This window comes from Candoia aspera, chromosome 15, assembly GCF_035149785.1.
Source record: "Candoia aspera isolate rCanAsp1 chromosome 15, rCanAsp1.hap2, whole genome shotgun sequence".
In the NCBI taxonomy this organism is placed as follows: Eukaryota; Metazoa; Chordata; class Lepidosauria; order Squamata; family Boidae; genus Candoia; species Candoia aspera.
In genome coordinates this window covers 15,342,536-15,363,134 of record NC_086167.1, presented here as the reverse complement: position 1 = coordinate 15,363,134, position 20,599 = coordinate 15,342,536, and the positions used below count along the sequence as shown (strand labels likewise).

Sequence of the window (20,599 nt, the reverse complement as noted above, 5' to 3'; positions counted from 1 at the left end):
GGCAAACATCCCAAACCAGAATATGGTTTATTGCAGTGTTTCTCAAACTTAGCAACTTTTAAGATGTGTGGATTTCAACTCTCCATGCTGGCTGGAGAATTCTGGGAGTTGCAGTCCACACATCTTAAAGTTCCCAAGTTTGAGAAACACTGTTTTATTGGGTTATGGTTTAATGAATGTAGGGACTGTGTTAATCCAGATTTAAGATTCAGCATATTGCTTTCTATTTGCTCTTCCTAGACTGACACTTGGTTTTTATTACTCATAAACTTTTATTGATAGTAAATTCCACAGAAAGGCAGAAGGTTAAATGCAGAAAGTAGATGGCAAGAAAACTTGAAAGCCAGATATGCTAATCAGTAAAACAAAAATAGTCATTTCTGTTCTTTTAATGCTGCTGCAGGCAACAGCTTCAGTGTTGTTGTTTTTAAATTAGCAGTGGGGTGAGTTCAGGTGTCCACCAACACGCATCTTGGGCACACACAATATATTTGCTTCCTTTCCATAACTAAGTTGACTTTATATAGGTAGTTTTGTCAGAGAGACCAACAGACCAAATAATAAACATCTAATGCAAATAATAATATGCAAAAGATCAACTATATTTCATACAAATATACATTTGATTTGTACACAATTTTTCCAGAGGAACAGACAGTGCCGCATAATAAAATTGCAGATCAGTACGGTATGTGTACCAGTAAGTCTGTAGCCGTAAGTTGGCCATGCTAACCCATCGCTCCAAAGATTTGTTATTAGCCATTTGCCTTTCTCTGATAGGAAATAGTGGCCGAGGCAGGAAGACATCTTGGCTGGTCTCTGCCATTGCATTTCAGTCTGTTAGAAGCTGTACCCCCTACCCCATCCCACTATCTCACAACACCATAACCGTTTCAAAGTTTATGTCCCTTTAAATGACATATTCCAGTAAGGTGTCATCAGACTATATAAGCCAACATAATTCTTTCAACAGCAGCAGCTGGCCAAGATGACTGAGATCTAGAGCTCAAATCTTCGGTCCATTATAAAGTCCCTTGGTAATTCTGAATGGTGGGTGGGTTTTCCATCTTGCAGGGCTGCTGTGAGATTAAGAAAGAAGAAATCAAACTCGGGATATATTAGACTTGCTTGCTAGGGATCTTTCAACCTTGTCTCCTGCCTTGCGAGGCTGTTGCGAAGCATTTTAGGGAGCTACGGAGGGAATAAGGGCGTGCAACCCCTTTAGGATGCCAAAACCAAATTAAGCAAAAAAGGGACATTGCAGGAGGAAAGCTGGCATAGTGTATGGGCCCTAAAAACCAGGAGTGTGATAACACATTTTCTTAAAAGCTTCCTTGCTCTCTCACAAAGCTTAATAAAATGTGCAACCAGACTCCTCCGGTCACTGATGATCGGATTTTTTGCAACTCAAGCCAGGCTACAAACTAGTGTTTTCCAACCTCGGCCGCTTTAAGATGTGTGGACTTCAACTCCCAGAATTCCCCAGCCAGCTAAGCTTAAGCTCCCTTAAGGCACCGCAATGCAGGAACGGGCCATGTGGGCTTGCTTTGCAGGTTGCCCAGCTTGTGCCCCCCTGGCATCCAGGCAGTGCCCAAGAGGCATAGTCGCGCCCTCCGCAGAACCGCCGCGACCAGCTGGGCGAGGCGAACTCGGAGGGGGCGTGGCCGCCGGAGGACCTCCCCTCACGTGACCGGGTGGGCGGGGCCCGGCGCGCTGTCGCCGGCGGGGCGGGGCGGGGCGGAGCGGAGCGGCCATGGCGGCGCACCTCAGCTCGGGCCGCGTCCCGTTGACGGCGCTGAGGGAGGCCGGGCGCCGCGAGCTGCGCGCCTTCCTCGACAAGTGCGCCGGATCCAAGGTCAGCGCCGCCCCGCCGGGGACCCCCATCCTCCCCGGCCGGCCGGGGAGGATGGGTCGCCGAGTCCCCCGCCCCGCCCTTAACCAGAAGCCCTGGCTTAACCACCATCATATTTTTATTAGTAGTAGTAGTAGTATCATCCTTTTATTATTCATCGATATTGTTTATTAGACGTTGGCATTATTATTGTGCACTGATATTTATTGCGCATTGATGTTTATTATTCAACAATATCCATTCTTCAGGATTATTTATTGCACATTGATATTCTTATTCTTACTCATTGGTATTGCCTATTATTCATTGATATTACGTATTACTCATTGATATTATTAAATATTGATATTAATATTTTGTTAGGGTTATCTTGCACCACCATTATCATTGGGTCACATTATTGATGTATTATTACATTATTTTTAGTGAGATGGGTGGTGTATAAATTTAATAAATAAACAAAATTGTATAATCGTTTTGTAGTCCTCGGATGCCTTGTTTTTGTAAGCCGCCCAGAGTCGCTTTACGGTGAGAAGGACGGCTCTATAAATGTGAAAGTTAAATAAATAAATTTTGGTTGCCTTTCATTTGGATTTCTTCTGGGGCAAAGGTGTTATAATACATGATTATATTTTATTAGTCCTTTGGAGTCTTTCCCTGCTTCTTGAAAAAATGTCGTGGCACACTTGAATCTGTTTTTCCTTCCTTAGGCCATCGTGTGGGATGAATATCTTACAGGCCCCTTTGGATTGATTGCACAATATTCTCTTCTAAAGGTGAGGCCTGGGCCAGAGTTGTAAAAAATGCTGGAAACACGATAATGCACCAGAGCTTTCATTGCTGGGACGGTTTGGCGCATCTGGAATGACATGGCGAGCGATGTGCCTTTATTTCCGAAAAGACTATTGATGTTACCTATAGCAGCAGGTTGAACCCAGAGCCCCCTCCCTTCCTGGAGCAGCTGCCAGAGAATAAAGCAAAATCGAATATTTTCATAGTCTTTGCGTTTGTTTCCTTCCAGGAACATGAGGTAGAGAAAATGTTCACCCTCAAAGGAGGTCACCTTCCATCGGCTGATGTCAAGAACATTATCTTCTTTGTCCGGCCCAGGTTAGAGCTGATGGACATCGTTGCCGACAACATGCTCAGGTAAGGTTGTTGGGGGATTTTAAGGCTGGTTCTGCCGTTGGCTTTTTCAGCAGGAAACCTCTGTTTTGGCAAGGGAAGGCCGTCGCTTCAGCCAGCCCCATAAGATCCGACAGGCAGGCGTCTTGATGCTAAGACCTCAAGCAGTATCATCTGACAGGATGAGGAAGGGCCCTTCTATGTCGTGGCACCTGCCCTGTCAAATAGCATCCACCCTGAGGTTTGTTACTGCCCTGACTCCACAAACCTTTGAATAATCTGTCAAAACTTGTTTCCACCCCAGTCCCCAAGGTCAGGGGGTGTCCCTCTGATGCGCATTGCCTGTTTCAGTCAGGGTGTATGTTTGCTCCCCTGCTGTGCTCATTCCTTTGTCATCAGCGCTTAGGGATTGTACTGTTTTGGGTCTGTACGCTGCCCAGAGTCAGGTTTGAGTTGGGTGGCCTTATTAATCTAAACACTGAATAACTTAGTATGTAATAAATTAATAAATTAATGGGTGGCTATACAAAAGGGAGGGAGGGAGGGAGGGAGGGCCGTTTAATTGGGCCAGAGACTATTAAAATTCAGCTGGGAAGGCTTGATCTGAGAAACGCTCCTCCTCTTTTTCCAGCGAAGATAAAACCCGCTGCCCGCAGCGGGATTTCCATGTCTTGTTTGTGCCACGTCGCAGTTTGCTGTGCGAGCAGCGACTGAAGGACCTGGGGGTGCTGCAGTCCTTCGTTCATCGCGAGGAGTACAGCCTGGACCTCATTCCCTTCGATGGCGATCTCCTGTCGATGGAGTCAGAAAACGCCTTTAAGGTCAGGCCCTGCACAGAGCAAAGGAGGCCCTTCCTGGCGTTCCAGGCCTGGCTCGGGAGGCAAGAGGCCGGGCCCTGAGGCACCCCGCCTCCCCTTCCCAGCCTGGTAGGACACAGAATCAGAGGGTTCAGCGGCAGGTTGACCAGCACCTCACTGGTAGGACTGGGACCCTTCCAAGCCCCTACAGGACCAGGTTGTTTACGGTGAAACAGTACTTCTTGTGCCGCTTTAGAACCAAACTAATTTTTAGCCACGGTACATTCTTTATCGTTCTACTGACTTTACTGGGTTTTTTGTATTTCATTCCATTGTTGTTTTTAGGATTAAATGTAAAGAATAGAACAGAACAGAACAATTTCAGAGGATCTTCTCTGTGTGCTCCTACCATGTCCAGAAAAAGAGAGTCACCCCTTTTACACGGGGTCCCTCAAAAGCGGTTAGAGTTTGAACAGTTTGTGCCGGCTTTCATTTGATCAGTATTGCTGCGCTGGAAGATGTTAAGTGTTTTTCTGATCACGGGCTTGATAGGCATCCGATGTGTGTTTCTGGTTTTATGATGATTCTGAGCTTTTTTCAATATGCAGCTTTGAACATTCCAGTTGATGAGTGGATAAACATTTTTTTTTATATCTGCAACTAATATTATTGAAAATCTATTTGGTAATAGTTGCCGTTAGCTGGTGACTCCTTTTTCCTTGGGAGTATTTAAGAGGGGGCAGAGCATCCGTTTCTGATTGCAGGAATACTGCCTTCCTGGAAAGTTGAGCGTGGCTTTTCTTTTTCGTAGGAGTGTTACTTAGAAAATGACCAGACCAGCCTTTACCAAGCGGCAAAAGGTCTCATGACGCTCCAGGCTCTTTACGGAACCATCCCGCTGATCTTTGGGAAAGGGGAATGTGCACGGGTAAAAACAAGCTGGAACATCTTTCCTTATTAATTGCTCAGCCTAGCTTCCTGCCTGCTGCTTTTGCAATGAGGACCCCCTTTGCTGGGATTATTTAGAAGCTAAACTGGGGCCTGTGGAAGGTTGCTGCTGACGAACAGCAGCTTGGCACAATGTCCTAAGTCTGGATTGTTGAACCACAGGGAACAGTAGAATACCTTTGCCACCTAAGTGTGCGGGATAGATGGATGTGGTAGGAGCCAGGATGGCCTGCCAGTTAGAAGGCATGGAGAGGTCTGGCGAAGGAGTGGTGGTGCACGCTTGGGTTTCGTGCCTAAGGACTGAGAGCCGAATCAGCAGTGAGAAATACAGGTTTCAAGATGCCTGGTCTTTGCTAGGTCAGCCTCCGCTTGTCTCCTTGGCCGTAACCTCCTCAATTCTTTGGATTCCAGCACGTGGCAAATATGATGATCAGAATGAAGCGGGAGTTTTCGGGGATCCAGAATCCCATATTGCCTGTCTTCGATACCCTTTTGCTGCTTGATCGCAACGTAGATTTGATCTCTCCTCTGGCCACCCAGCTCACCTACGAGGGCCTAATTGATGAAATATATGGAATCCAGAACAGTAAGTGAACAGGCATGGCCGGGTGGTGACAAAATTGCCAAGCCCCTCTAGTTGCATTCTCCAGGGAAGAGACCAATTGCCAAGCCTTTGCCTCGTCCATCTCCCTGTTTCCTCCTTTCAGCAGCCGTGGCTGTTTCCTTTTGGGTTCCCTTCCCTCCAAGAAGGCAGAAACTTGGTCTACTCCCTTGCAGCCCAGCCTGCCTCACAGGGTTGTTACGGGGAAAAATTGGAGGAAGGCGGGTTCCGTAGGCCACTCTGCAATCTCTCTCTGTATGTCTTCAAGGTCTCTCCCACGGCTTTCTTTAAAAGCCTCCAGGTCCTTCTCGTTTTTTTGGCAGCATATGTAAAACTCCCCCCTGAAAAATTTGCTCCCAAGAAGCAGGGGGAGGGTGCGAAGGAGCTCCCTACCGAGGCCAAGAAGCTGCAGCTGAATTCCGCGGAGGAGCTGTATGCAGAGATCCGCGACAAAAACTTCAATGCCGTGGGCAGCGTCTTGAGCAAGAAGGCCAAAATCATCTCAGCTGCTTTTGAGGTAATAAAGCTGCACCCATCTTAGCATAGGTACGGGCCACTCTCTTTCAGGGGGGCGCCATCTGTGATTTTCCCATTTGGCCTCAGAGATGCTCTGTGTTAGATCAACTCTTGCTGTCCCAGCTGTTCGTTTTCCCTGATCAGGGGAAAGATGGTTGGCTGAGGCAACACGTTTTCTAAGACCAATTAAATTATATGCCCTGTTAAGCCAAGCCAAGCCAAGCCAAGCCAAGCCAAATTGATTGTTATGATCAAAGATCCATAACCCAAAATGGGTTAAACAAGGAGAATAAAATTAATAAAATGACATTAGTAAAATTAATAAAGTATGTCCGGGCTGAAAAATTCCTCACATTTGCACTAGGTGTTGCTGTGTTTTCACTGCAGCCACCCAAAATTTGGCTGCTGCTTTGGTTATAGCATCGTTGGAATCTAAGACAAGAAGATGGACGTAGAATTCTTTTGTCCTTCCTAAGAACAGCAGAGGAGATAACGCAGATCCCTGTGAAAATTCCAGTGAAACAGCATGTTTTGGATAGTTTCGATTTTCCCAGAGTCACATTAATCCAAGTTTGGCACTGAGAAAAATATTAAGGTCCATGGCATAGAGAAATTATGGAAATTGGGCAAATTCATGTAACGTAGTTTTCCGATCGTTACTGTTTTGTATTTCGGTTTTTCTGTTCATGAGGGACGGGAATCTAAGGAAACCATATTTGGCTACGCCTGTAATATGTAGCTGCATTTAGCTACACAGAATACAGGAAGCATTGCCTGCCTCTTTCTGAGAATACAACCTTGAGAATGAGAAACCTGTGATCTTTGAAAGAAAGATGAGATGTTTAGAAAGCTGATCTTTGCCCTCCCAATCAAGTTGTAAAAATCTTTCTAACCTGTTTTATTTCCAAGACTGGCTTAGCCAGCCCTGTATAAGAGCTTGGAAAAGTTACTGGGCAACCCTATCCCTTGAAATTTTGGGCACACCTGCACTTTTGTCACTTGCAGAAAAATTCCCTCCAGAAGATGGCACATGAAAGCTTTCACTCCTGTTGGCTGAAGCCTGTGATCTAAAAGCTTGCTTCCTTTGTTTCTTTCCCTTGCTTCCTCTGTGCAAGGCCAGGGCAGATCCAGAAGTCATGTTCAGATCTGAGCTCCATAACTGGTACTACAGGGGTATTCATACTTTTACGAAGGAAGGAAGGGAGGAAGGAAGGAAGGAAGGAAGGAAGGCCGTCAGATCTAATAGGTGATAATGAAACAGCAGCTTACGAATAGCAGAAGGAGTGCATTAATGGCCAGCTTCATTATGGCCTTCCTGCCTGGGCTTGCCTTTCATATCACTGACACTTCCCCCCAAGTTTTGCACTTGTCGGTAAGCGTGTGGGGCACGCACAGTTCTTTTCCTCTCGTTTTGCCCTGAGAAAGCCGGATATAGATTATGAACTTCTGGGATAGGTTAATTAAGAGATCATTATACTTCATGACCATCTGGTCCTTAAAGTCAAATCCTGTGCTTTTCATTGCTGTGGAGATAATCCTACTAGTTCCTCTTCAGCAGACATTCTGAGATTTGCCAGATGATCATTTCTCAGATCGTGATGGGGGTGGTTTAGAAAGCGTAGGGTTTATTTTTCATCCAAGGTTCTCAGACCCAAACACAGGAGTTTGAGGAAAGAAAATGCATGGTGAAAATGAAATACAAAACTTCGAAGGAAAAAACATGGGAGCAGATGATAATCGTTAAATATATTTTAGAAATTGGAGTATGTGTCTGAGGTCCATTTCTTCTACTGGCAATAGTTTTAGTTTCACTGGCATGTTCAGAAGTACGTTACGTTGACGGATGTTACTGCATTATGTGGGCCAGTGTCCTACCTTGGGGGCTTCCAGTGGAGGAGTCTTCTTGTTCCATCCACGGCTTCCCTTCAGACTACAGAAACGTAGGAACGCCTTTGTGCTGCCTAAAACGAACAGGCATTAAAATGGACCAGTCCAGCGGAGGCTGAGTCAAGACATTGCTGTTTCCACTGAAGCAACATTTTGCCATTCTTTGGCAGTTGGACTTGAGCAGAAAAGGCTGAGCCTGGAGAAGACTTTTGTGATCTTCTCATAACATCAGAAACGATGTTTTGTGGCTCCTGCCGGTCTCAACAAAGCAGAAGGGTAGAGCCCAAATAAGAACAATTAAGCGGCCAGGAGGGGATGGCTCTGGACTCTGATTTACGTTCTTAGGAAAGGCACCATGCCAGGACGGTGGGGGAGATCAAGCAGTTTGTGTCCCAGCTGCCACACATGCAGGCTGCGAGGAGCTCTTTGGCTAACCACACCTCCATTGCAGAACTCATCAAAGACATCACCAGTAAGTAACTCAAGGGTATCTTTTGGGGGGCGGGGAAGGCGAGATGACAGGTTTTCCCTCTTGAATGTGATGAGGATTAGGAGAAACCAGTTTTAACCTCCTCCCCTGGTCATTAAGGTACCAGTGGCCAGATCTCAGCATTATCCCTGCTGTTATAATAACAGTATATACCGTTGTGGCGTAGTATAAATTTGAGAAATAAATTAACTAAATAAATATCATATCGCAGGATGCAGTTAACCTCACTTCTTTTCAAATGCTACTTGTTTGTGTGTTTGTTTTGTCCTGTAAGCATCTGAAGACTTCTTCGATAATTTAACAGTGGAGCAAGAATTTATGTCCGGCATAGATACCGATAAGGTAGGCCAGCATTCTCTCAAGTAGCCCACAGTCTAGATTCCTGTGGAATTGAGGTGTGTGAAAAATCTGGCTCAGTGGCTCTATTCCAAGAAACCCGGTGGCCCTGACTTGGTGATTAAAACGTCTGTTCGGCGTCTTTGTGTCCCGGACTGTTGTGGGCCAGCCTAGTCCCTTAGCGATCCCTAACGGGGTGAACAAAAACTACAGGTGAAAAGGCAGCCTTGTTATGAGTCCTCAGACTGGTGCGAAATGTTTTTGAAACCCAAGGAGTTAGGGTGGACAGCCTGAAGCCTCTTCCAAATCTGTTTCAATATATAGGAAACTTTGCAGAGAGTGTAGCCTCTGCAAGTTCGTGATTCTTGTTTAAGGTTTAACTGGGTTTCTCTGCGTAGGTCAACAGTTACGTAGAAGATTGCATTGCCCAAAAGCATCCCTTGATTAAGATACTGAGGCTCGTTTGCCTGCAGTCGGTGTGCAACAGTGGGCTGAAGCAGAAGGTCCTGGATTATTACAAGAGAGAAATTCTCCAGGTCAGACTTTCGTAAAGGCAAATATCGATAGATCTTGAGGAAGACCTTAAGCGATTTTGGGAAATTCATTAAAGCCGAATGTCACATTTTGCAGCTTTGAAGCCGTCACGGATGATGAAAGAAAAGTTCAGCAAAAAGATCGAGATATTTTATCCTGCCCCACGACTTCTCTATTTTCCTCAAATATGCAGTAGTTAATCAGGCTTGCTCATTTTGTGTTTGAATGGTCGTCGTGACTCTACTTTTCGCCTGAAAGTTGTTTGTAGACTGAAGTCACAGACTGTAAATGGGGAGAGGTAGTAAGTCAGTTTTAATGTTGTGAGCCTACGTTCAGATCAGTGAGAGAAAAGCTGAAATGAGGCCCTGGCTTTGAAAATCCGTTTTTTTCTTTCCTTCCAACCTTGCAGGAAGATAGCTTCTATCTAAGCTTCTATCTAAACTCACAGTTTCATAAATAACGTATAAAATAAATGCACCAATGCTAAAAGGCAGTTGTACCTGTTACAGACTTACGGCTATGAGCACATACTGACCTTAAATAACCTAGAAAAGGCTGGACTTTTGAAGCCTCAGTCAGGCAGTCGAAACAACTATCCGACCATTCGGAAGACTTTGCGTCTGTGGATGGAGGATGTCAACGAACAGGCAAGTTCACGTCTGCCTCTCGCAGCTTGTAAAGGGTTTCTTGCAAAGCGGTTAAAAGTTAACGTGCCGTGACTCTTCGATTCCACCCCTTCTTTCCTCTCTGCAGAACCCAAATGATATTTCTTACGTATATAGCGGCTACGCTCCTCTGAGCGTGCGCCTGGCCCAGTTGCTTGCCCGGCCAGGATGGCGGAGCATAGAAGAAGTCCTAAAGATGCTTCCTGGGCCACATTTTGAGGAGAGGCAGCAGTTGCCAACCGGGCTTCAGAAAAAGCGTAAGTCTCCTTGGACACCCGCCGTTCAACCTGGAGTATGTATGTATGTATGTATGTATTTATTATTTATCAAATTTCTCTGCCACCCATCTCGTACACGACTCTATGCTCTTCGGTGCTCACAGGACTGCTGATAATGGCCCCCACAGTCCAGGGACCTCTTATAGCCCTAGGGGTTCCAGTGGCCACACAAATGCGACGATTGGTGACTGTTAGATGCGTCCGCTTGTTTCCAAAATATTGCAACACTCAACCTCGATCAGATTCGCTGCTTCCCTCTGAGGGGGCAGAAGTACGATTTGTTTCAGTGCAACAGGCATGTTTAAATTCTGCGTTGCCCCTCATCCCCGTATGGCAGATGCTCCATGAAGTTATTTTACATACGTGTGCTCATGCTCCAATAATTAGCAGAGTAGACTTTTTGATTGTGACCTAACTGGTCTGAACTGAGTTAAAAGATGAGGGTTTGAGTGGGTGGAAATTAGCGGCAACACAGAATCTTGAAGCCCATTTTCAATTCTTTCCCCATAAACAATCCAGGTCAGCATGGAGAAAACCGAGTCACTCTTGTATTCTTTTTGGGTGGAGTGACCTACGCTGAGATTGCAGCCCTCCGGTTTCTATCTCAGATGGAAGACGGGGGCACCGAATATGTAATTGCCGCCACGAAACTGATCAACGGAACAAGCTGGATCAAATCTCTGATGGAGAAGCTGGAGCCCCCACCGTTTTAGAATAAGGAGCAGCAAAAAGAGATCAAGCGGGACGCGGCCGTGATAGCATTACGCTACGTAATGGACGTGTTGAGCTGGAGAAGCTGACGCCTTAGAAAGCGAGAAGGGGATCATGGGATGAAATGTGACAGAGAAGACGGTTTCTAGGCTGCTTTCTGAAATACAGACACAGGAGGAAGGCTCAGCCTTGCGATCTGAGTTTGGTTTGTTCCCTTTCATCACCCACAAGTAACACTCCTAGACTTTTTCTCACGGTTTCTTCTCATTGATGTATATTCCAGTCTTTCAGGACGTTTTTTTCTAACATTTCCTCCTCCTCCCCGTTCTATGGTTGGTTTGGTTTTCTTACTTCAGTCCACCGGTATTCTTAATTTTTCTCCCCAGAGAGTTAATCATGTTGGTTGATTGTAACCTAGCCATGTTCCTCCTCGGGCGGCCATTCTGAATCTTGAAAGTTTGTAAATCTGTAACTGTCTTCAGTACCATCAGTTCTGCCACTTAGATTACACAGCTCTACCCCACTCATCCTCTTCCCCTGAGATTTGTTTTCTTGATCTGTTTTTCACAATTTTCTATGGCAGATCATGGAAATACTGCTTTCCTGCCCATTTTAAAATATCCCGGTCCCTCCTCCTCATCAATACCTCCTTAAATGCTTACAAGACTTTAACATTGAACAAGCTTGCACAATTTGCAGCGGACATTATTGTGAATAGTGGGAGAAGAATATGAGAGGTTTTTTTTATCATCAAACCTCATTCAGTTGTGATCAAACGGGCATATTTAAAAAGCACTGGAATACTACATTTGAAATTCAAGAAGATAAATGTTATAAAGATGCAAATGCAGGCATTATCCAGTGTGTGTGTGTGTGTGTGTGTATATATGCTTTATTGAACGTACAGTTTCTCACTAACAGGGACAGCAGAATCACCTCATACCATTGTAAAAATATGGTTCTCTCCCATTAAACGTCATTATCATGATAGCTGTGTCACTCCCTGTTCTTCAAAGTGCCACAGACCCATTAATACAAAACCTTAGAATAAGGAAAATAAGCTTGTTTCCAGGGAAAAGTTGACCAAGCCTCGGGGGAGGTAATTATATTCCTGCGTAGTTTGATTTTGATCTACTTTTGATGAAGGCCTTGCTGATCACCAGGCTAATAATTTGATAACAAGAGCACCTGATTGAATTTAGAGTCCATTTGCTGAGCCTTAATGTCTCTAAGCCAAAGAAGGGGGGTGTCGGGGGGAGAGCCAATTGAGACCTTTTAGTGTGTAATAGCTAAGAGCCAGGTAACATAAAGGGTCAAAATAAGCTTTTTATTTTAAAATAAAATAAAAAGTGCTGGACATGTCTTTCAGAGTAGAGCAGTGTTTCTTAACCTTGGCCACTTGAAGATGTGTCGACTTCCAACTCCCAGAATTCTCCAGCCAGCATGGCTGGCTGGGGAATTCTGGGGGTTGGAAGTCGACACATCTTCAAGCTTTTCCAACATTTTCAGCACCTCTGAATTCTGCTTTTTAATTTTAAGCTAGAGGGAACCAACATACATTTAATAAACTTACATGGGATACTCAAATAGCAGGGAGAGAAAATTGTCCCCAGGTCAGAGGCATCTGGAAAACGTCACCAAGGAGCTTGGCCACGTGGCCACGGCTTTATCTGACAGCAGCAGCAGAGTTGGAAAGGGGCCGGCCACTTCAGTCTGCTGCAGGGATTGGAGTCCGGTGGCTGTTGCTTCAAACCGCCCGCCCCCGAGCCAAGGGCCCGGGTGAGCAAAACATGGGTCCAAGCACCAAATGATGTTGGATGCTGTTACCAGTTGAGAGACAAAAAGCAGATGTTGAGTTTGAAAACACGCTGTTCTTAGCTCTATACACATGTTCGGCTGTTGTCATACATTTGCTTTCTGTTGAACCACCAAACACACCTTTTAATAGGGGTATGTTTTTTGTATGAAGGTTAAGACTGCAGCTAAACACATAAACCTGCATTCATTTCCTAGTAAAGGTTATCCTTGCAATAGTGGGGAGAAAGTTCTCACATTCTCAACAACTGATCCTTATATTTTTAATACCTTAAAAACGTGTCGAGCGCTGTTTTTGAAAAGTGGAAAATTCTAGCGGCATCTTAAAGGGTAACAAATGTATTACAGCGGGTGTTTTTGCACACGAGTATTTCATTAGGGCGAGTGCAGAAGTATCTTAAAAACACTTTCCTCATTACTTACATTCTATTTTCCTTTTTAAAAAGCCTCGGAATATTTTTCTCTGTGTAGCGAAGAACAAAGACGGTCTGTGTATCCCATCGCAGAACCAGTCCCTGACCACACCTCGCCTATTAGTGCTTCAGTCATCTGGCGTATATATATATATAGCCTCCCTGTGCCTGCCTCTTCAGATTAACAGGAGGATTCAGCCACGTCCAGAAGGCATTCGTTCAAGACAAGCATCGGAAACAGGCAGGAGAGGAACTTCAAACCTCATTGTCCCAATAAGGTGAGAAATTTCTTCAGATCAAGTATAATTAACTTTATACCATAGAAGAGGCTTTGTGCTCTAATCGTTTTATAATAACTGTAATCTTACAGGAGATAATGTTCACACCAAACGTATGTATTGCTACTGAAAATCATACGAATAAGGAAATTCTCTGAAAGTAGCTTTAAAAAAAAATGCCGCAAGTCCTCAGTCTGCTGGCTATTTTGTTCGCTCCCCCAGCTTTTACGTTATTGGGAAGAAAAATAATCTCGATTAGCCGTATGCTGATCTCAGCTTTATCTTTCCACCTTTGGGACCAAAGTGAGATTAATTACTAGCTGTCCTGTTAGTATTTTTGTAAAATGAAAATTCAGTATAATTGATATGCCCAAAGAGAAGTATCTCAAATCTTTGTAATGATACGGCAGCATCTATAAGTCGTTCATTAGACCATCAGCCACATATTTCTAAAACTTGAGGATTGAAAACGAACTAAGCTTGTACTTTTTATAAAGTTTAGGCACTGTCGAAGCATACTGCGTTACGGAACTGTGTGTCATTTTGATGGGGAAATTGATTTTAAATATGCCTCATTTATTTTGGGCGGATGGAAAGATGCAGGCCAAACAATTTGTAGATAATCGCCAAACCAGAAACATTTTTTCCCGGAAGCCTGTCCATTAGATGCAATTATAACATTAAATATTAAAGTAGGCTCCCTTTGGAAGAATTGACTGCTTTGATGACTGAATTTAGTAGGTACTAATGCACTGTCAGCCATATATCTTGAGGTTCTGTTCTCTGGCTGCACCCTCTCCGTTTGAATGGTCTCTCTCCTCGGATCAGCTTTCCTGCTCTCTTAAAATTATAGCCAGATCTTGCACAATTGTTTTCCAGTCCAAAGACAATTACCTCACTCACAAAGCTTTAATAACTGACACATATTTTAATCCTAGGCCAATTTACTCACCAGCAAGAACATTGAGCCCATTCAAACTTCTTTCTGAGTAGTTCTGTGTAGGATTCTGCTGCTTTAAATCCCGGTTGTAGATCACAAACCCAGTTTCTATTTTGTGGCATCTTTAATTCTGCGCTTTGTTCGTTCTCTCTCTTCTGCCTTCCCTTCCTCTTCCAGATCTGGCTGTTCCCATGCAGTTTTCCTCACCGACTTGGAAAGCCAGAATGATGCAGGAATCATTCACTCTTCACTTTCTGAAAGTGCTGAAGGAACTCCTGGCTTTTGTGCTGTTCAGTTACACTGTCTTGTTTGGAGCGCTGCTGTTGGCTGGATGGACCACTTACTTTCTGGTGCTGAAGTGACCGCTCACTCCGTTTTCACCTGCAGTTCATTGAGTCTGGATACCTCAGCCGGACAAAATGCCCCTTTCTATCCCAGAGTTTTTCCAGTCTTAATTTTGTTTTGTGATAAATTACTTGCTTTTTAGAGAAATGGCTTGGTTTTGATCTAATGTTTCCTTTTTAAAACATATTTCTCAAGCATCAGCATCTCAGTTACTGGTGCACTTAACCTCTCAAATCCATTTTTCTCTTATAATCCCATGGGAATATCAATATAAAAGCTGGATGTGGCTGAGCAAGTTGTAACATGCCTTTTTTTTCCCCTGATACTGCTAAACACTTCAAAGTCAACGTTTTTCCTCATTTTGATTGTACTCTGAAATCAAGTCCTGCTCTTCACTTTTTAATTACTTTCCCTTTTTTTTAAATGAGGTTGTTATATTTCCAGTTTCAGACAGCAGCTGGAGGGAGGAAAGCCCTGTTTGGCAGCTCCCTCTTTCAAAAAGCAGCTCAATAAAATTACCTGCAGGTCTTGGATTGTCAGTGTTTAAATCCTTAAAAAATTAAGCATAAAAGAATTCCTATTGCCACATCTTATAATGTCTAAACTTAAAAAAAAAAAGATTTGAAACATTGTGAACATACACACAACGCTGGGTATTCCAAGTGGTTCTTAGAAATTACGTATAAAAATTCTTACTTGGTACAAGCTAAGTGGCAACAAAGCTGCTTGTTAGCTACGTAGTAGTTTCCCAGCCAGGCTGCTGGGAATGCCGCATAAAACTTTATTATTGTTTTACGTTTATTATCAATAGAATTTATCGTAGGCTGTAACTCCAGTCCATTATGAAAGGGACAAAGAAAAGTATGCTGTATAAGTAGGAGTATTTTATGTAGAGCTCCTGAATGCTTCAGTCTCTCTTCAAGGGAAATCAATTAGCAAATCATGCGGGTTGATTTAGCAGAGACCCCCCACCCAGCTTGCTAACTTGATTAACAATCTCAGTTTTGGCTTGTGCAAACCAGCCTATCTGATTTACGTGTTGAAAGTCATAGGATCCGGAAGAGCCGAGTTCTGACCTCAATATTAAGTTATCGGTGATTTAAATTAGTTTTTAATCACCAGCCACCATATACACTAATTAGATCCTGCAAGTCACAACGTCTCATGATTTGTCTACCTGTGCCCCACAAAAATCTCTGTGCTTTAAGCATGGGCAACTGTGGCAGATCGGATTGGAAGCATCTCCTGGGCCTACGTAGTGAGTACGCAGATGGGTGATTGTCTTCCGCTTTTTATGGCATTGAGAGAGGCAACCAAGGCGGTTCCAACGTTTGGCCTTCGGACTCTGATTTCTCTTGCGCTCTGTGGAGGGAAATGCCCAGTTTGGAGCAGGTCCTCCTCCCACAACTTGAAAGAAAGGGACTGATGCCTTAAGGAATAATTGTGCTAAGTATTTTTCTCAGCAGCAGGAAAAGGTGCTTAATACTTGTCCCAACAGACCAGTGTTTCTCAACCTTAACTACTTTGGGTGGACTTCAACTCCCAGAATTCTTTGCCTCGCGCACTCTATGGTGCGGGCCTTTGCTTTGGATTGGATGTTGACAGCGCTCGCTCCGTCCTAGAGCGGAATCAAAAGGAAAAGATGACATCACACTAAAGTGGGCATGGGCAGAGAGAGGCGGAGCCGGGAAAGGAAACGGAACCCGGAAACGTAATTGCGGGCACAGAGAGGAGGAAGGTCAGACTGTCTCTCCGACAATCCGCTCCGTTGTTACTCGGCGTTGTAAGGAGACGTCATTTCCTGCGCGCCTTGTCGCCGTTGAGCGGGCCAAGATGGCGTCGGCGAGGAGCCGTTGGCTGTGGCGCTCCTGCGCCTTTCTCGGGTACCCCCAAATCGCGGCTTCTGTTTCTTCCCTCCGCTTCCTTGAGCTCCCTGCCGAAGGGCGCCTCCGGGGGCCGAGTCTCGTCTTCTCCGGGAGGGCCCGGCATTTTCCAGCCGCCCCTGGCTCTCCCGCGGGCCCTTGAGGCCTCTCCAGGCTGGGGGTCCCGGGGTGCCTTGAACGTCAGTTCCCATAATCCCCAGCCACTTCCTGTGGGGGCTGGCTGTTACGCTGCTCGGCAGTTTTACACGTGCGCAGTCAGCGAAGCCTCATTGCTTCGGGTGAACACAGTCTGGGTTGGCTTAAGAACATCCAGTCTGTTGACGCAGAGACCCGCCTGCTTCTGGACACAGCAGGAAGGGCAGTTCTCGACTGGGAACTCGGGAGGGTTAGGGCAGGAAACTGCCTCCTGTTACCCACCCTGTGGGGCTGGAGGGGAGAGCCGGGGGCATTGGCTGTTTGTCGTATAAACTTCTGGTCAGTTCAGTTATAAGGAAAATGGCATGTACCTACTTGCCTCTGTTGCTAAAGACAGCTAGCTTTTTCTTGTTGTTTTAAAACTCTCCTGTTCAATTTAGCTTTGTTTGGGCAGGCCAAACAAATAAAGGTTTCTAACCTGTTAGAAGCCTCCCTGAATTCAGGGGGACATATTTGTTGAATATAGGCCTCAGTTTAAATAAATAAAAAGTAGGTGTGGTTATATATCTATTCATGCTCTGTAGTAGTCAGTTATTTGTAGATAATATTGTGGCCACCCAGTGCACCAGTCTCTCCCAACTATGTAACTTTTTTTTTTTTGGAGGTTTGTGGTTAAAATGGTTTGCCTGGTCCTGAATTCTCTTAAAACTGTACGAATGAATTTGCAGTTTGCTGGATATTTTTCAGTGCCTTGGATTCAACAAAGGAGAGCAATCTACTTTCCTAATTCTACCACTTGAAATTAGGTTATAAGCGCTGTTTTTCTCACGTTACCAAGCAAAGTGTCAAATACGCTGGATCCAGGCTGTTGCATTCTCCAGACTGCTTGTTTTCCTGTGCTGCTGGCTGCTCTTTTACCTCAACTGATGTCTTTTCTAGACGGAGCTTTCCACTCTTCTCAACCGTGAGGACGCCATGTGTGTCTGGATTGAAGGCACCATGGAAGAAAATGGCAACTCTGGGGTTTGGAATGACCTTGGCTGCTATCCCTATTGCACAGGTAGCTTCCCAGAAAGGCCTGTTTTATTATAATGCTTCTCTTTAGTTTTATTTCCTTTCTGAGAAATACTTTCTTCCTTAAGTATATCACTATATGCAGTTGTTTTCCTCCCTTCTTTGACTCTTGACAGCTTTTGCAGTTGTTGAAATTGAGACTGAAAAGATTCTTAGCTTTTCCCCCCATGCTTGTATGCGAGAATGGTTTATTTTTTTAATACTGCTAGTTATTTACAGAGAAATTGTTTTCTTTGGTGAGGGAGGGCCACATACAGCCCAGCAGAAATCAGTTGCAGCAGTAGAGCAGCCAAGTTGTTTGCAGCAGTTTACTTGAATTTTTGCTTTTAAAATGTGCGTTAATCTGCCACTTAATAGGGAGAAAATTCCCTGTGTTGCCTGGAGAAAGGGAAACTGAAGTCTATATATCTTGAAGTCTCTTTTAAAGTGAGGGGAGGTGGCAAATTAACAAATAGGTCATCAATAGCTGATAGCCGTGTACCTCAAGATTTAAGGGCATTATTCCTCCAAGTATCAAGAGCTATGTGCTCAACCAAGTGAACCATTGCTGTAATCCAGCAAAACTTTTCAATTTGTGTTCTTATGTTTACAGTTGACTTGAAGTGAGGCAAGTTTTCAGTTGTATAACAGTTCCTAGCTTTTCTTCTTTTTAATGACAACAACGCACATTGTTTCCTTCTCTCCCAGTTTTTGAAAAGTCATTCTGCTTGGGAAGCAGCATGCGTAGTACCTAATGTTTGTCTTTCAGAAACACGATCCGGGTTCTCTTAGCAATGAAGCCTTGATCCGAAGAGCAGTCTCCTTAGTAACCGACAGCACTGGGACCCTCCTTTCTCAAACAACTTATGCATTAATTGATGCTCTAACAGAATATACAACGGTAAGATACTGCCTTCAGGATCCCACATTTGGTGGTGTGGTGCAAACTGAACTGCATGGTAAGCCACTCCGGGAAAGCTTGGTTCTGAAAGGTGTCCCACAATTACTAATTATAAAGTAAATGTTAAATTCTAGCCAAGAACAACCTTAACAAACTGGGTTTATTTACAGGCAGTTTACACACTGGTGTCCCTGTACCAGAAATACACGCATCTCCTGGGGAAAATGAATTCCAAAGAAGAGGATGCTGTTTGGCAAGTGATCATTGGGGCCCGAGTGGAGGTAAGAAACTTGGTCCTGGTGCCTTTTGCCCTTCAGGGGCTTAGAAGGGCTCCAGCATCAAACAGTGTTGCGTGTGGACCTCAGAGGCCCAAACTCTTGCTAATATCCAGCGGGTGACCATAAAGAACCTCAAATGAGAGTGATCTGTAAGCCGTGTAAAAAGCATGCCAGGTTTAATTGTTTTAATCCTGGCTTTGCTTAGATGACGACAAAGCAGCAGGAATATCTCAAATTAGAATCCAGGTGGATGACTGCCCTGCGGCTTTCAGAGATGGCAGCAGAAGCAGCCTATCAGTCAGGTGAGATTTGTGGAAGCCTCTTATCCCACCCACCCCCGCCCCCCCCAAAAAAATTGTTGATGGACTTAGATAGCTTCTTCATTTTTCCACCTGTCGGTAGTGACTATGTTTTAGCAAGACATGTTATATTTAACTGAACCCAAAGGCTAGAGGGGTGGATATGCGCTGAAGCAACTTCTATCCCTTCAGACATTCAGAATATGTCTATAAAATTTCACTAACTCCTTAAAGCATGCTAGGAACTCTGCTGGACCTGGTGGTCTTGAGGGTGAGCTCACGCTTGATGTATATGTGTGTGAATGTGTATTCATTCTGGAACATTTGACTAACAAGCCAGTAATGGAGAAACCAGGGCTACAAGACCAATTTAGCTTTGCCACCAAGAGAGGTTACATATTGTGGGTTAAATCCAGAAGCAGACATGTAAGTCCACTAAAATCAGTGGGAGTTGTTAACCCTACTCCCACTGGCTTTAGCAAGTCGACCATGTCTGGACCATGTCTCTAATGTGACTTGGTTTTGCCTTAATCTGAGTGGCAGGTACGTGGCCTTGAACCTTTTTGCAGGTTCCCCTGCAAAAAGACATTGAGTTCACATCGTCCTTTCAGGGGCTGACCAAGCCTCAGTGTCAACACACAACCACATTCAGCTAGTCAAGACCCAAGTCCAAGAAGCACGGCAGCTGTCCCAGAAGGCCGAAACCAAGTTGACTGAGGCTCAGACGGAGGAGCTCCTGAGGCTGAAGGAAGAGGCCCCTTTGCTACCAGCCCATCAGCAGACCAGCACAGACGAGACTGAAGAAGCCTTCCTTCGTGAAGATTGAGGGTTGCTGGTACGGACATGATCCTGCTTGATGGGAAGGAATGGCAGGAGGATGGAGAAATAGATTCTCACTGCTACCTCTCTGGCTTTACCAACCTGGTTGGCTCTAGGCCTTGAGCTGTGAATGTTCTGTTGCCCATCGGTTTAAATGCACAGCTTTACAATAATCTATGAAGAGATGGGTTTCTGGCTCTTGAGGGCTGATTTGAGTTGATCCATCAGCCTCCAGAATCTATAGAGATTATTGCACGTTGTAATCACTAATGGTTGTGTCTTATTTTTTGCCTTTTTAAAAAACAACAACATATGAAAAGTGCTGGTGTTGTGAAGAACTAATGCTCTACCTGAAATTTCAAAAATTAGTTGTGGAAATGTACAGTTTGGAGGATAAGTGTCATTTTTGTGTTGTTCTTTTTCTAATGATGTACTTGGGATGATTTTTCCCTGAACCAAATTTTAAAATAAAAATCTGAGGAACAAAACTCACCTCCTTGGTTGTACTGGCGTGTGTGTGTGTGTGTGTGTTTGTATGCACTGGGAAGAGCTTCTACTTAATAATTATGATTGAGGAGTCTGCCACACCAGGCTTAGCAGTAGCTGAAGGAACCCGAGTCATCCGGGACGAACTGTCTCTTTGAAGCAGCCACATTCAGAATCAAAACTGGGAGCACCGTAAGATAGGCAATATTTGGAA

The 20,599-nt window shown here is 44.5% G+C and overlaps 3 protein-coding genes across 3 annotated transcripts; all 3 read left to right on the top strand.

Moving 5' to 3' along the window:
- The first annotated feature begins 1,740 nt into the window (after positions 1–1,740).
- VPS33A (VPS33A core subunit of CORVET and HOPS complexes) lies at positions 1,741–11,597 on the top strand. Its single transcript, XM_063315951.1, has 13 exons — positions 1,741–1,855; positions 2,563–2,628; positions 2,874–3,001; positions 3,609–3,798; positions 4,586–4,702; positions 5,134–5,308; positions 5,647–5,840; positions 8,072–8,198; positions 8,491–8,558; positions 8,951–9,088; positions 9,596–9,733; positions 9,840–10,008; positions 10,549–11,597. Exons 1-13 carry the CDS (start codon positions 1,754–1,756, stop codon positions 10,740–10,742), a joined length of 1,806 nt encoding a protein of 601 aa, XP_063172021.1. The 5' UTR covers positions 1,741–1,753; the 3' UTR covers positions 10,743–11,597.
- A 1,344-nt stretch (positions 11,598–12,941) lies between these two features.
- Positions 12,942–15,059, top strand: LOC134505978 (uncharacterized). Its single transcript, XM_063315950.1, has 2 exons — positions 12,942–13,246; positions 14,364–15,059. The coding sequence occupies exon 2, from the start codon at positions 14,378–14,380 to the stop codon at positions 14,546–14,548; it is 171 nt and encodes a 56-aa protein (XP_063172020.1). The 5' UTR covers positions 12,942–13,246; positions 14,364–14,377; the 3' UTR covers positions 14,549–15,059.
- Positions 15,060–16,307: 1,248 nt separating this feature from the next.
- DIABLO (diablo IAP-binding mitochondrial protein) lies at positions 16,308–20,369 on the top strand. The gene is made up of 6 exons (XM_063315556.1): positions 16,308–16,414; positions 17,489–17,609; positions 18,372–18,503; positions 18,674–18,784; positions 18,987–19,083; positions 19,692–20,369. Exons 1-6 carry the CDS (start codon positions 16,365–16,367, stop codon positions 19,904–19,906), a joined length of 726 nt encoding a protein of 241 aa, XP_063171626.1. The 5' UTR covers positions 16,308–16,364; the 3' UTR covers positions 19,907–20,369.
- The last annotated feature ends 230 nt before the right edge of the window (positions 20,370–20,599 follow it).